This window comes from Triplophysa rosa, linkage group LG8, assembly GCF_024868665.1.
Source record: "Triplophysa rosa linkage group LG8, Trosa_1v2, whole genome shotgun sequence".
Lineage (NCBI taxonomy): Eukaryota > Metazoa > Chordata > Actinopteri > Cypriniformes > Nemacheilidae > Triplophysa > Triplophysa rosa.
The window spans coordinates 10,464,868-10,481,246 of NC_079897.1; the positions used below are offsets into that span (position 1 = coordinate 10,464,868).

The 16,379-nt window shown below is 42.1% G+C and overlaps 1 protein-coding gene across 1 annotated transcript in view; it reads right to left on the reverse strand.

Moving 5' to 3' along the window:
* Nucleotides 1-16,379, reverse strand: part of LOC130558320 (A disintegrin and metalloproteinase with thrombospondin motifs 16) — an 83,744-nt gene that overhangs the window by 43,175 nt on the left and 24,190 nt on the right. The window contains exons 10-11 of the mRNA XM_057340674.1: nucleotides 14,897-15,050; nucleotides 1,819-1,914 (exon numbers count right to left, since the gene is read on the reverse strand). Of these exons, the coding sequence (XP_057196657.1) occupies nucleotides 1,819-1,914; nucleotides 14,897-15,050 (250 nt within the window). The remainder of the gene's footprint in view (nucleotides 1-1,818; nucleotides 1,915-14,896; nucleotides 15,051-16,379) is intronic.

Genomic DNA, 16,379 nt, shown 5'->3' on the forward strand with positions numbered 1-16,379 from the left:
TGATTTCCTCTTCATTTCTTTTTTATGACATTGAGGTATACTGCTGTTGTAATTTCCATTCTTCTCAGCCAGAAAGTCTCATATATATATACAGGTATATTGTAAGGTTATTTTTGTTTGTATTCTAATTTTGTTATTGGATTTGTAAAGTAAGTTTGAATTGTGAATTTGGGGATGGGTTTAACTAGAGAGGGAGTGCCGTTTTCTTTCTGGACTTGTTTTCTCCTGTTTATGTTAGTAATGGAGTTAGGGTATTTTGATGTGCTTTTGTTTTCTATTCTTTTGGAAGGTTAGCTAGATTCTGGGTTTAGTTAGAAGTGTTATGTTTGTTGTTTTGGCCTTAGCCCCCTCTCGAAGTCATTAACAACCCTCCTGCATCTAAGACAATAAATTAATACCTTTCTTGCATCTTAGTTTTGAAGTGTGATGTTTCTCTTGTAACTTCCTCTTATGAGGTTTATTACATTGCCTTATTGCTGACACACACACACACAACACCATTTTTATTCTGTTATGTGACCCAACGATCCCTAGACTTGATACGGGAACGTAACAATACATATATTCAATAATATATAACTGCGGTCTGGGTCTGTCTATAGGTTAAGTAATATGGGTTTGGAATGTTATTAGGGTGAATAAATGACTTGAATTCATTTTATAGATCAGCATTAAAGCATCAAGGTTTCATCCCCATTTGATTCCCTCAAGACAAAGGCAAACAACATGTACAGTATTAGTTAGTGAACGAATCTCATTCCCATTCACACACTCTATAAGTGCAACATGAGCCGCTTCCTCATGTGATCCAGCTGATATTTCCTGAAAGCAGATATCCAGGATTCCTAAAGCAGACTGTCATTATTAGTGCTGCATACTGTCATTGGCTCTCGCTTAGAATAAAGAGGATTAAACTGTCGTGTTCAATTTATTGCAAACCAAGTACCCCCAAGAGCCGTCGCTCGAACACATGCAAAAAACATCTCGCACCGTTTCTCCAGCGCGGACCACCAGCGCTCGCCTCTCTATCGGCCAGATATGACATGTGTTGGAATAGGAGAGCGTGTTTTGTGAGAGAACTGTTCGTCTTCCCTGATCGCCCAACCCTCTGCACCCCAGGCCGGGCCCGTAATTACCCTGATGCCCTAAACGCACTTCACTAACATAAGTGAGTAAAGAGACACCCCAGGAGGTCAGCCGAGGTCTGCATGAGCTCATTAAACCCAATCTGTTGTGAAGGGTTTGAATCAGTGCAAAGGCATCCATAGAGAAGACAGAGAGAGGGAGAGAAGAGAGAGAAGAACGAAGGAATATTGCATCTGACAGCTAACATCGCTGTCTGTCTGTCTGTCTGTCGAGCTGTATTGTGTCTTTATACATATTTTAGTCCGTCTGTTAATCTGCATAACGTCTGTGTGTCTTTCTGTCTGTCTGACAGTTCTCGTGTGAAGTTCCTCGACCTCTATTGTGAACATCACAGTAACCAGTTTGATTTCCTTTCCCGACACCTAGCATGAAATCTCACTCACGCCACCACCATTTACACTTGCCTTCCTCTGCTCTGCCTCCCTGGAAACACTTGTTCAAGACACAAGACATCTGTTAAAACCTATTCAAAGGAAAAAACAAAAACCCCCAGAACCATTTTCTCCCTCCTGCGGTTAATGACATGAGCTCAATAACCATGAGAAAACGTTAATGATTAAACTCATTGAGAGAAAAGTACGGCAGGCAACAGACAGTTTGGCTTTTGTGCCACTTGAGCTCAAAGGGAAGAGTATAAAGAAGGATTCTTTTTAAGACGCGACTGTGTCTCACCATCTCCGGACCACAGGCGGAACCCTCGGCCGCCGGCATGAACTTGGTCTCGCATTTTCTTCCGACCCGATGGCACCACAGGGCTTTGCAGATGTCCTGTGACAAATATTAGACAGAAGTGTTGATATGGATATTTTTAAGAACCTCTATGTGTGACAAAAGATCAGCTGGTCAGAGATCAGCCAAGAACACCGAAGTGTAATTACAATCTTATCGACTACAACATACACAATGAATAGAAGTTCTTCACATGCTGTACGTCTGTTAAAAAAAATGCTCTGGTACAACAGAGAAGCATATTTTCTGTCTTAAGCACTCTGGAAATAATAGTGGCCTGTCTGGGATTTATTTAGCTTTTATGAGCCATATGTATTTTTGAAAAAAATCTGAATATGAATTTAAGAAGATTATTGTTTTAAAGAACGAAAGAAAAAATATGACAATCACAACAAAGGACAGACTTTAAATGCTTTTATAAATACATGAAGAAAATGTTTTTAATTAATTTAATGTTTTCAGTATGTATAACAAATAGACCAATACTTTTGTTATAACCTAAAGCAGGGAGTTTTTACTTTAATGTAAACAAAGTGTATATTTGTTTAACCTGTGAATGGGATGTAATGAGGGGTACGGATAGTCTGAAGATACATCACATTTTGCCATTTTTATATCATAATCTGAAAGTAATCTTATTGGGCGCCATTACCAATTTCAAAAGTCAAAGTCTATTAATTCAGAAAGTGAGAGATGGAAATACTATCACACTTTATTTTAAAATATATATTTGTTATGATCAAATTCTTGTTTTAGAACATATGATAAATAAAGTATACGCAAACACATTTCAATGTTAAAGATTTAAGTTTGTCTAGAGTAGTTCTAAATGACCAATCGCCCATGTATGTTCTCATGACAACAACATTAGTTTTTAGAAAACAATTCCAAAACCTACCCCAAAACCCATCAGACATGCCAATAAGGTTTACAATCTTGTAAGGACAGCCTACTAAAGTATATAATATCTACATCCTCAACGCAGGGGTCATCTCATTCACTCACTCTCTATAAAACAAAAACCGCGAGAAACGGCTGCTTGTTTTATATGTCTGTATTATTCACATCTGGATTATTGTATCATATTTTGACAATGGCAGCACAGATGGGAGAACGAGGCAGCAGTTTTCCCAGAGTGATCACGCTCCAAATCCCAGCACAAGTTTCACAGCTGTCTGTTTAAGTGAGACCTGATCGAACCCGTCCCCTGCTGTCCCTGCGGAGCACCAGGAGAGAGTTCTGTATCTAAATCTGCCAAAAAAGACCATGGAGATGCTAATTTATAATGAAACTAGTGGGACGTCCAGGTGACAGGACAGTTTTGCACACTTAACATCTACAGAATAAATTCCACCCCTTTGGTGTAGACACCACCATGCTGATATTTAAAGTCAGTTTACAAGAGAAAACAATCACAAAATTCTTTTGCATCCACTTTGACTTCCTCAAGTCCAGAATTACTGTTATATCATGTTTATGTGCAAATGGCAGTGCTAATATAGACAAAAACAACAAAAAGAATAGCTCACCAAAATGAAAATTCAGTAGCACCTCACTTAGCCTTTATGTATAATGCATTATAAAGGATTATTAAAGGGCATGATGCATTATAATTGTTCATTATGTGTGTTACAATACATTAAATGTTGTGGTAAAGAATTATAACCAAATTAAAAATGCAAAGGGTAACAATGAATTGTTAAGTGTTATAATGTATTAACTGTAGTTACAATTATTCATGAGACATTACAATTGTATTATAAGATGCATTACAAAAACTACTTGTATAATGCATTATACATATACTGTATGCCAGGGGTATTCAATTAAAGTTCCAAGAGGTCCAGTCTTTATACTTTCTTCCAAACGGAGGTCCGGACAATATGTTTTTTTTAAATAACAAAAAAATAAATATTTAATCAATTTAGCCAACTTGGATATATATATATATATATATATATATATATATATATAAAAGGTATGATCTTTTATCAGGCCATTTATTTTATATTTTGATATCCACAGTATGTATGTATTGTAGGCTCTGTGGCTTTAGGGGAATGCCCTCTTAAGTCTGATCATTAATATTTGTAAATAAAAAATCTATAAACAACAAATTTAATGTAAGAATTAAATTGCTCTCATCATAAACAGAAAACAAAGTTACTTACTAAATTATCATTTCCATGCCTTTCATACCAGAACTACTTCTATCTTTAAATTCCCAATTAGATCAAAATGTGATCCTGCTGGTGAAAACACAGTGAGTCTTTTTACTGTTTTCTACATAAAATCATCCTACAGAATATTCCGTGAAAATATAACAATATCTTCAATATTGACTGAATAATGCCATTTCAAAGATTAAAATTTTAGTTAATGCTTGAAATTAATCTTTGATGCTTGTTATTTAATAATTAATTCGTTTATGAGACTTTAGCCTGGGTTTTCACAGGGACACAAATGTTTACATGCTGATCAATAATGCTAATAATAAATGTAGGCTAGATAAAAATGTTATGGTTCATAAAATATCGCAAATCTGGTTGAAAGGTTGGAGACATATAGCAAACAGTAAACAGACTGACAGAAACAAATACTTTAATATTGCTGCATTTTGTTTACTGTTGTGTCTCCATTTACCTGCTCTGCGTGTTTGCACTAGTGTTGTTAAAATAAGCACGTGTCTGCTGCTCTTTATGTGGAGTGGAAAGGGTTCAAATGAAGCGCGTTTAGCTAAAAGATATCACAGGTTATAGCGACAAAAGATCAATTACACAAATGTTCCTGAGAGTACGCGTGATGTGATTCTCCGTTGTGTAGACGCGCGGCTCTATTTAAACAACGGAAAGAGTCAAAATTTTAAATGTCTCGCGGTCCGGATGAAACTAAGCAAAGGTCCGGATCCGGCCCACGGTCCGCAAGTTGACGATGACTGCTGTATGCTTTAAGTAAAGTGTTACCCAAAATTCTTTCATCATTACTTCATGTCATTCCAAACCTGTGTGACTTTCTTCTGCAAAAAAAAAATAATATTTTGAGGAACTTTGGTAACCAAACAACATTGGGGCTCTGAATTCCACTGTAGTATAAACATAAAACCACTGAGACATTTCTCAAAATACACTCTTAAAAAGGATGTGTTAATATTAATATTGTTTGTGCTATGCAACTTAACACATTATGTGTTATTTTAACGCATTATGTGTTGATTTTGGTAAATGAAAGAGACAACACAAGTTGTGTTAAATGGGACCCAAAATGTGTTGTGCTAGACATAACACAAAGTTGAAAAATGTTCAAAACTGTTTTTAGAGTGTATCTTCTTTTGTGTTCCACAGAAGAAAGAGTCATATATAGATTTTTTTCAACATGAGTGTGATTAAATGATGACAACATTTTTCAGTTTGGGTGAACTATCCCTTTAAGGTACAGAAATTTGTTTCCCTTTCTGCTGGTCTCTCGACGTTGTGTCGAGCTGACAGATGGGGTTCGTGCCTGAGAACCAATCGCTTCCGACTTCTTAGAAAAGGCCAATGAAATTGGCGAATGAAATTTGCATGCCAGACTCCGCCCCCGGATATCCGGGTATGAAAGGGAGACGGCGTGCCTCATTCATTCACCTTTTGTTCTTCGGAGCCTTCGCTCATGATCAACAGACTTCGCTACAAACAGCAACTACAAGACTGCCGGTTCTACGACGTGGTGCAGCGGACTGTCCCTTCCTGCGGCGACTTCCCCTGGGCGTCTCGGCGGTTCCAGAAGTGTTCGAGTTTTTTCTCTAAAAGAGCAAATTTCTCCAGTGTTTCTCCCGCACTGCGGGCGGTTGACGATTCAGACGTTGCGTCACGGGTGGCTCTGTTCCCACGGGACTCAGCCACCACCTTGTCTGCTTCCCGTTCCGTGACGGCAGGACTACGGCCCTGCCGCCCGCTACGGCGAGCAGCAAGGGTGATATGAGGAATACTGTGAGCGCTAATCCGTCAGCCACTGGCTCGTGGACCATTCGCACCTCGTCTCGCTCGTCTGACCGTTCCCCATGAGACGGTCCTACCGTCTTGTTCCTCAACCACGTATCGGAAACGGTACGTGATGATGAGATGTCTGTTGCAGCATCGGAGGGTGACTTTCTGGCATCAGACTCTGACGATTCCTTGAGGCTCCCTCCCTCCCACGCCTGTGCAGGCATATCAACTGCCTAGAGTTGTTGGATGTGCTACTTGCACTGAAGGGGCTACAACCTCTCGTTCAGGACAAGCACGTGCTGGTCCGGTCGGACAGCACAACTGCCATAGCGTATATCAACCGCCAGGGTGGCGTTCTCTCACGGCAGCTAACACGACTCGCCCGACGCCTCCTCATGTGGAGTCTGCAGGTGAGCAGATCCCTGCGAGCCACACATATCCCAGGCGACCTGAACCAGACAGCCGATGCGCTCTCTCGTCAGTTGACGCCTCGCGGAGAGTGGCGACTCCACCCCCGCGCAGTCCAACTCATTGGCTACAGTTCGGGCGGGCTCAGGTAGACCTGTTCGCCTCCCTGGACACCACCCATTGCCCGCTAGGGTACTCCCATACGAGGCCCCCCTCGGCACGGATGCTCTAGCGCACAGCTGGCCGTGGGACAAGCGGAAGTATGCCTTCCCCCCCAGTGAGCCTCATTGCACAGACCCTGTGCAAGGTCAGGGAAGAGGAGCATCAAGTGTACTAGTTGCGCCATGCTGGCCCAACCGGACTTGGTTCTCGGAGCTAATGCTCTTGACGACAGCTCCCCCCGGCCCATTCCCCTGACGAAGGACCTGCTTTCCCAGGGGAAGAGCATGTTATGGCATCCCAGGCCAGACCTCTGGAACCTCCATGTCTGGCCCCTGGACGAGATGAGGAGATCCTGAGTGGCCTACCCCCTGCGGCGGTTAGGCCCATCACTCAGGCTAGGGCCCTGGCCACTAGGCGGCTATACGCCTGTAAGTGGTGCCTCTTCTCATCCTGGTGCTCTTCTCGAAGAGAAGACCCGCGGAGTTGCTAGATTGGAACGTGCTGTCCTTCCAGAGACTTGAGAGTAATCTCTCCCCTTCCACACTGAACGTGTATGTAGCCGCTATTGCCGCTCACCACGACCCAGTTGCTGGTAAGTCTCTAGGACAGCACAACCTGATCAATTGGTTCCTAAGGGGTGCGGGAGGGCACTGCCTCACCCGCGCTCCGTACCCTCTTGCGACCTTGATACGGTCCTGGAGCCCCTCGGAGATGCCGCTCTTTCTCACCTCAAGATGAAGACGGCTCTCCGGATGGCACTCAAGAGGGTAGCGGACCTAAAAGCATTCTCCGTGTCCACAGATTGCCTAGAACTCGGGCCCGGTGATTCTCACGCTATCCTGAGACACCGGCCTGGCTACATGCCCAAAGTTCCCACCACTCCCCCTACACCAGGTGGTGAAGTGAAATGAGTGAAGTGACCTATTAGTCAGATATGGTGACCCACACCTGAAATGTGAGCTCTGCATTTAACCCATCCAGTGAACACACGCACAGCAAGTCGAACACACGTACACCCGGAGAAGTTGGCAGCTATCACTGCAGCGCCCGGGGAGCAAGTAGGGGTAAGGTGCCTTGCTCAAGGGCACCCGCCGGCTCTGGGAATCGAACCAGCAACCTTCTGGTCATGAGTCCGACTCTCTAACCATTAGGCCACAACTGCCCACTTAGGCAGTTGTGCCTGTGAACTTACAGGCCCTCCCCACCGGGGAGGAAGACCCAACCCCATCCGTGATGTGTCCAGTACGTGCATTTGCTTGGACCGCACACAGAGCTACAGAAGCTCTGAGCAGCTCTTTGTCTGTTTTGGAGATCAGCAGGGAGGGCTGTCTCAAACAGAGATTGGGGTGAGAGCTGGGTGGCTGAGCTGGGTGGCTGAGCTGGGTGAGAGCTCTCTCCTCACGGAGGACAGGGTGGGCACTGGCTCGAGGCGCCTCTCTGGCAGACATCTGCAGAGCTGCGGGTTGGGCTACACCCATCACCTTCGCGAGGTCCTACAGCCTCTGCGTAAAACCGGTATCGGCTCGAGTCTTGCAGGCATCAGGCAAGACTGGCGGCCAGTAGGGTGTACGCCTATGACAGTACCTTCCCCCTTTCTCCTAAGGGGGTCAGCGTACTAAACTAGCCTCCCTTCTTCCCCAGCTGGGTGAAGAACAGGCACTCCATCAATCACCAAGCAAGCAGCTCCTGCGGGCGGGCTGGGCAAAGCAGCGCTGCCCCTTAGGCCGGGTACCAACTGAGTTATCCACAACATAGCTCTAACCGGACCTAGTGCTACCGGACGTTGTAACCCCCCAGCAAGGCGGTTCCGTCTGATGTATCCTCATGATTGGTTCCCTCCTTGGTAACCCATGACCTTCCCTAGGTGGACCTCCACCTCGCGGTTAACTCCTTCAGTCCGCACATTCTTCCCACGAGTTCTCCCCCATCGGTGAGACCATGTTGGTATCGCCACTAAACTCCTCCCTCCGGTAGGAAGTGGTCTCTGTAGCGCATCCCACGCTTGAGGAAGTAGCGCTTACCCACTGGCCTTACGGTGTGAGGGCGAAGGCAGTGGCCTTCCCACCTTTCAAGTAAAGCTCTGGGACCCCCTACCTACCCACTGGTAGGTTACAATTTCGCGGTAGCGCTCACGGCTGACACGCCCAGGCCAGTCACCGTCGCTTTGCTAGAGATTGTGACAGGGCACAGTGTTGTGGCGTTTTCCATAGGAACCCCATCTGTCGGCTCGACACAATGTCGAGAGACCATCAGAAAGGGAACGTCTTGGTTACAGATGTAACCTCAGTTCCCTGATGGAGGGAACGAGACGTTGTGTCCTTCTTGCCACAACACGTGCTGCCCACTGCAGCAGTCATGAGAGGTCTCAGGGTCCTCAGAACTAAGGTGAATGAATGAGGCACGCCATCTCCCTTCTATACCTGGATATCCGGGGGCGGAGTCCAGCATGCAAATTTCATTCGCCAATTTCATTGGCCTTTTCTAAGAAGTCGGAAGCGATTGGTTCTCAGGGACGAACCCCATCGGCTCAACACAACGTCTCGTTCCCTCCATCAGGGAACTGAGGTTACATCCGTAACCAAGACGATTTGTTTAAAAGTAGCTAATATGTCCATGTGTTCAATTCTAACTCCGCCCATTTCAATTATTATGACAATTTATCATAGATAAATTATTCACTGTGCAATAATAATCATCATCTGGATTAATCAGAAGCATCAAATGCACAAAAATGCATCTTGTCCCATTGCTTAGGTTGTGTGTATACAGTTAGTGAGGATCGGGACAATAGAAACGGAGCATGCAGAGGTTCCCACTGGCGTCCTTCCAAAGTAAATTTAGCTCTGCCTCTGTTTCACGAGACTGTGCTGGCCTACAGAGTATTGAGAGAAATCAAATTCCTCTACGGGAATTTCTAATTTTAGATGACAAAGCAGAGAATAATGATCATAGCCAATCTAAAATGGGCCTGAATTTCTGTAACTTGGAAAATATTTGCAGCTGATTTATATATTTCAGCTGAGAAACAGAACAAGTGCTCTCTGAGGCGTGTGAGTATGCACTGATATCACAAGCAACTGATCAGTGATATATAACGTCTTACACAGGGGGATCTTATGGTAACAAACCCTCTACAGTAAAGAATGCTGGTCGAAGATCAGTGTTGATGTTGAGATCACACGCTTAGAGGCATATAAAACAATGCCTTGTCTGGAAGCTTACCGTACCATTTGTGACCTGACAAGCATCTCATAAACATATATTTATTATATTTAACAAAACATTTTTTTCCAACATGCCAGCAAGCTAACATTACATACTAACTCATACCAAAAAGTCATTGTTGAGACGGAGCAAATTATTATTTTTAATAAAAGACTATGAGGACAAACATTGGAATAGTCACGCACAACAACACCAGGAAGAGTTTTAAGAAAGTAAATCGAGTCCATTTTGATTCATGCTGACATTGTGAATCATAAACATTGTGAATGTCGTGAATCTGAGAGGGAGCTCATTTAATAGACATCTTGGCAATGTATGTGTACTATTAGGGACATAAAAAAATACTGTATGATTATACAGTCTAGGGAAAGCTGATCTTGGATCAGTAGGTTTACTCTCAGGAAATGTAATACATATGTGCCCTGGTGCTGTGTGACTGATCTCCCAAAGACTTCAGTTAAGGTACGGAGTGCCTTCATTCTGGCGAGCTGGTAAACTATAGGCCTAATTCTCAATCCCTGTCATGCTTTATCTTGCCCTCCCGCTGAACCAAGACTGGATTTCAAAATCAGAACCTAAAATACAACGTAAAGAACCTAACAAATGGATTCTTATCAGCTGAATTGACCCTTTTAACTAAAGCACAGCTTAGACTTGTTCAAATACAATAGTGTCATGCTCCTGTTAAAACGATCAGCAAGGTTTCACAAAAAACAATTAATTAATAAAAATAATAATAGTAGGCTAATAATATAATTTTTCTTAACCCAAAATATTTTATTTTGACAAATTTGTTTAAAAAAACAAGACTTAATATCTTAGGTCGTTTTGTTTCATGAAGATAAATGAGATGCAAAAATATTAAAGGGGACATTTCATGAAAATCTGACTTTTTCAATGTTTAAGTGCTATAATCGGGTGTTTGATGCATCTACCAACTCAGAAAACGTGAAAAATGACAATCCAGTAACTTTGTTTATGTGAGCCTATCTCTGCAAGCCTGTGAGAAAACGAGCCGTTCAGATTTCACTCGCTTTCTGACGTAGGTAGTCGTTCTTATTATAATACAATATTTACCGCCCCCTTTTCTGAACGTGCGCTGCCGCCATTTTTGTTTTCGCAAGCGACATATGTGAGTTAGTTCTGACACCATGGCAAAAGTAAGCAAAGCATGCTAAGTGTTCTGTTGTTGGCAGCACAGAACACTGTTCCCAGCCTGACAGGAGAGCAATAGATTTATTTTGTTTTCAATGGAAATCCACCAGACTGAACGAGGCAAAACTGCAAATAAAGACATTGTAAGTACCGTTATTTTTAAGTAAGACCTCAGGGACCTGTGGCAACTTAAAAGTAGGTAAAACGTCATTGTGAAACGTTTGTCCGTTCACGCAAAGAAAGCAATGTGTATGGCTTGTAAACACGCAATGGGATTGTCCTGTGTAACGTTACTTTCACTTAGAGAAAACGCGATGCGTTTGTCTTGAGTAGATTCACTTATAGAAAGCAGTGTGTATGGTCTGTAAACACGCGATGGGTCTGTCATGGGTACTTTCACTTATAGAAATCGGTGTGTATGGTCTGTAAACACGCGACCGATTTGTCATGTGTAATTTTGCATGTAGAAAACATGACGCCTTTGTTAGGAGTCTGTTCGCTTTTAGAAAAAAATGTGTTTGGTGTTTAAAGATGGAAACAGCGTTTCTCATTCGCTTTATGTGACCCTTCTTTTCTCGATGGAAGCACAGTAGTGATGGGTCATTCTTGAACGATTTAATCTTTAATGTGACTCGGTAAGAACGAGTCGTCTCGGGGAGTGATTCGTTCAGTCGCGCATGCGCAACATTCTATGGGTCCAGTGTTGCCAACTTTTGCAAGACAAATAAGCAACTGCAGCTCCAAAAACAAGCCCAAAACAAGCCCGACATTATTCATGATCATCAATGTAATTTATTATCAATTATTTATTATTAATGAACGAGCCTGGGTCATTTTAAACTGACACTACCCTGTTTGAAAAACGCAAACAAATTATTTTACAAAAATTAATTGCAAATCTCTGATGTGAGCAGTATAGGCCTGGAGAGATGGAAAAGGAGAAGATATAATGACCACTTAAGTAGCTCTAACAGCCACACATTTATAATAAAGTAAAACTGAACTATATGCATTTGATGTATACTTTTTAAAATTATATTCTGCAATGATCAATACATTTATATAATACAATAAAAATGTTTGATGTTTACCTTATAGCCTAATAAATAGGGTCATCCCTCCCTCCCCACCTTTGCTGCACCGTGATCAGATCTGAACACTTTTCGTTCATTTTCACATTTCATTCTAATCGTGACAGATGTAATACATTTAGTTTAGTTGGTAGGGGAAAGGAGGCGGTGTGTTTGAGGACAAATTACGCTATTCACACGTGCTTAGGCTTGAATAACGCTGTGTAGCCAAACGCGCAGATCTACACTTTTAACATTTTTAACGATGTAGCCCGGTTATAAAATGTTTTTTATCTTTAAGTGAATATTTCATCGGTTTAGTATATTTACATCCGATTACCCAAAGCGCGCCGAAGATTACGTGAAGAGACCACTGTAGCATTCTTGGCTTCTCTATGTTGTTTTACGTGCTTAGATATGTTGTGTGACCTCCTGCGGCGCCGCGCAGACCAATCGGCGCGTGACATCATAGTACCGCGAGAGTGATCCGACAGTAGACGTCTCTGTATGCTTTCAAATAGCTCTCGCGGTGCTGTGATGTTATGCTCTGCCGCATGTAGTACAAAAAGCCTACCGTCGAGCAGACAGTGTTAATGGATTGAACAAAATAGCGACCATAGATGTAAAGAAACAAAGTTGCTTGTCAGGTTCAGAACAAGCAACCATATTTTTTAAAATAAGCCCCAAAACCCGCAACCCGCAACAAGTGATTTTTTAACGCGACTTCACAGAAAAAGAAGCCCCAAGGTCGCGTACTATAAGCGGACTTGGCAACTATGTATGGGTCCTGTACTGGAATTAGTAAATTAACTAATAGGTGTGTTCGACTTGACGTGGCGCTGCGCAGATCGATCGAAATCTGACTTGAAGCAGTGCATGCCGGTTAGAAATTTTGTACGACTTGAACCGGCGCCGACGCCACGTGACTTTCACGTGGGACATTAAAGTAGCGCGAGAGCGTTTCGAGAACAGCCGGCTTGCTCAGCCGGCGCAGCATCTCAGGAGCGGCTGCACCAGGCTGTGATGACGACATAGCTTTTCATGATTGGCTAGACAACGATCGCGTGCGTTTCGGGTTTATTATAACGCCCTCAGTTCAACTAATACTTATTAATGCATGTTTTTAAAACAGCCAAAACTCTGTTCGTACAAATATAATAAACATGTTATTTTGTGTTGTTTAATAAAATAAAAATGAAATTAATACAGACTCCCTTGGTAATTTCATAATATATTCTTATGTTTACCATGAATTTTAGGCACAGAGTGTTAAGCAGCACATAACATTTGCAATATGAAGAGTTTATGGTTGCTACTTTAATTTAAACGTTTGTTTATTGGACAAATCCAGTATTCTAATCCACTTCAAATCGCACTTTGTAAAGGAAACACGGTGCGAACGTCACTACGGCAAGCAGCAGGTGTCCGACTTGACTGCTCCTTTTTCAACTCCTCCGTCTACTGCAAGCGGCTAATCTCGCCGATCGGTCTGCGCAGCGCCGCATGAGCTCGAACACACCTAATTTCTCTGTCCAAAGCTGTCACGTCACGTGACAAAAGAACGAACGACTCAAACCCGAAGACTCGGAAGGTGAACTAATCAATTCTCTTTCCGGCTCTGACTGCATTGGTTTAGCTTACGACGCTGTCACGTGATGAACGAACGATTCAAACCCGAAGACTCGAGAGGTGAACTAATCAATTCTCTTTCCGGCTCTGACTGCATTGGTTTAGTTTCATGTCGTGAACGAACGAGTCAAACCCGAGGACTTGTCAAATAAGAGGTGTGGTGAGCTAATCATAGACTAAAGACCCAGGTAAACAATGAATTAATCTTCTCTGTTTCTTATAGCATTATAGTTTTGTATTGTTTGTAATGTGATCAACGTTTGCATAAGTAGTAGATGTGTTAGGAAAGTAACATGTAACATTTTAATTATATTTGGCTAAAATGAACGAAATGACTCGAAAAAAGATTCGTTCATTTTGCTGAACGAGACTCAAAGGTCCGAGTCAATAAAATGATCCGAACTTCCCATCACTGAAGCACAGGCTCCAAGTCCTGGATGAGTTTTCTGTGAAAATGGGGCGGAGACTAGCAGCTCATTTGCACTTAAAGAGACACACACCAAAACCTCGCGTTTCTCCTCACATGCAAAACTGGGCAATTAGGGCATGGTATAATAAAAGATCTGCAGTGTATTTTGAGGTGAAACTTCACAGACACATTCTGTGGACCCCTAAGATTTATATTGCATTTGTATAAAAGTAGCAAGAAACCTCTACTTTAAGCAAGAACAAGGAATGAAGGTTGTGCATCATTTATACAAGAAAATCGTCATATAGAGCAACTTGCCATTTTAGAGTAGTATATTAGAGTTATTTAGAGTAGTATTTTGATTCTTCATTAACATTCTGCAAAATGCATACGATAACTTAGAGTATGTTTACATGATATCAAAGTCCTAAAAATGGAAAAGTGTATTTCTGAACAACAGACAATGACAATTTTGTCTAAATGATCCATGAACAGTATACACGAAAATGACTAATACCGTTTTATTCACACTAGGCCAATAGTTGGCAGTGTCACTTTGTAAATAAACGTAATACGCACGCACGCGCATGTATCTTTTTTCACAAATTCAAATTGTTGTAGTTTACCTGGACACAATATTGTTTAAAGAACTTGCGTTTTAAAACCCAATTTCAAACATTTGTGTTTTCAAACCCCCACAATATCACTGTTGTGTAAATGAACAGCTAATTCGAAGAAAATTATGTTCTTTTTTAAGTTGAAAATTTGTTTGTGTTCGTATAATCTGCCCCTAAACACTGTCAACATTCACAATTATAATTCAATGATCAATACCGATTATCATTCAGGAAGGTTTTGTTTAATGATGGAGGTGCACTTACGACCTAAATACAATCATTTCGACATGACTTTAAGGTAACTTAAACTAGCACCAGTGGTTTCATAAAAAAAAAATATAAATTAAGGAATATTTGTATTAATTGCTAAAAAAGTCTTGCCTTCTTGAAGTCCAGAGTGCACAATTTGGCTTTCTCTCCAAACTGCCATTTGCACTGTGTATCGGCATCATACAGCTCTCCAGGAAGTTTCTCAGGGTATCTGTACTCCTGTATGGCGCTGGGCTCATCAGAAAGACAGGTGGCCTGGGCGGTACTGAGACAGAAACATGGTTGACTCATACATGCTGTTAAACAGCTTTATTCCAGTACAGTAGGGGGAAACCATGACAACATAAGCATAGTTCCCTTGGCTACACTTAGAGATCTTTCTTTTCAACACTTACTTTGACTTTATCATGACGTCTGTTATTGAACCCTGCCATTATTGTAGGGGCCAGAAATGAGAATCTTTGTGTAAAACGATGGTAAGGATCATGAGAAAATATTTCAGCACAAATTTTTTATACAATCAGAGGTACAGTTAAATACTGAATGAGTTTAGAGTAGTTTAGCAGAGATCTGTGCTGGTCTGTGCTATGGTTGTATTAAGTGTCACATTGGCAGGCATACATATACAGTAGATGGCTCATTATTATCTGATTTTATGGGCCGCTACACTTACATAAATTTTACGGTACACTTTCAAATTAGATTCCTTAGCACTACTAGTTTGTATCCGTGTTCTTGATGGAACGTTGCTCCTTTGCAACACATTCAGCAATAGCAGCATCCCTCAGTCATTCTGTGCACCCTGTGAAGGGAATCCTTGTCTGATATATTAAATTCTTCTCCAGTGCATGTAAGCCCTGCTTTCAATTAGCTCAGGCTAGATCAATGCAGTAGTCTGGAGTCGAGCATCTGGCCCGCAGAAGCAAAAATGTCAGCTTGAGATGAATCCTATTCAGTTCGTCACCACTACTCAGTTTTCACAGAGTCACCTCTTTAAATTCCCTCAAGATTAAGGCAACCAACAGCTTTAACCCAGACCTTGTCGGGCCTGCCCCAGCCAGACTTCCTTTTAAGTTTTTATTTTTATAAGTGGGGAAAGTGATAAAAGAATAATGCTATGGAAAGGAAAGACAGAAGGTCTGAAATCAGATCTTTAGTCTTTAGCTACTTGAAGGTCTTGTGATCTGCAGTCTGTCGATGTAGGCACATGGTGACGTAGGTGAAACAAGGCAGCTTGTGAAGAATGGATAAAAGATGGGAAGACGGCTGACAAAAAGTAAATTGCCATAATCTGAAGCATGTCTCTTGTACGCTGCTGTTTTTTTGGGGGGGGGGTGGAAGTGGAATGATCATTTGAAGATGCCCAGATAGTGCTGGAATAAGCACTCGCTGACAGGCAGATCTCTGTAGGGTTCCTGGTGACACTATTCAGCTCCATTCCTGCAAGGGCAAGTCCTGCAGAGTGTAGATGCAATGCTAACTAAACACACCTAAAGCAGCTACCTAAAATCCTTGGGATTAGATGAAACTAAACTCTGAATGATCTCCAGAAACAAATGGGTGGGGAAACAATCTAATAAACCTAAAGGAGGAC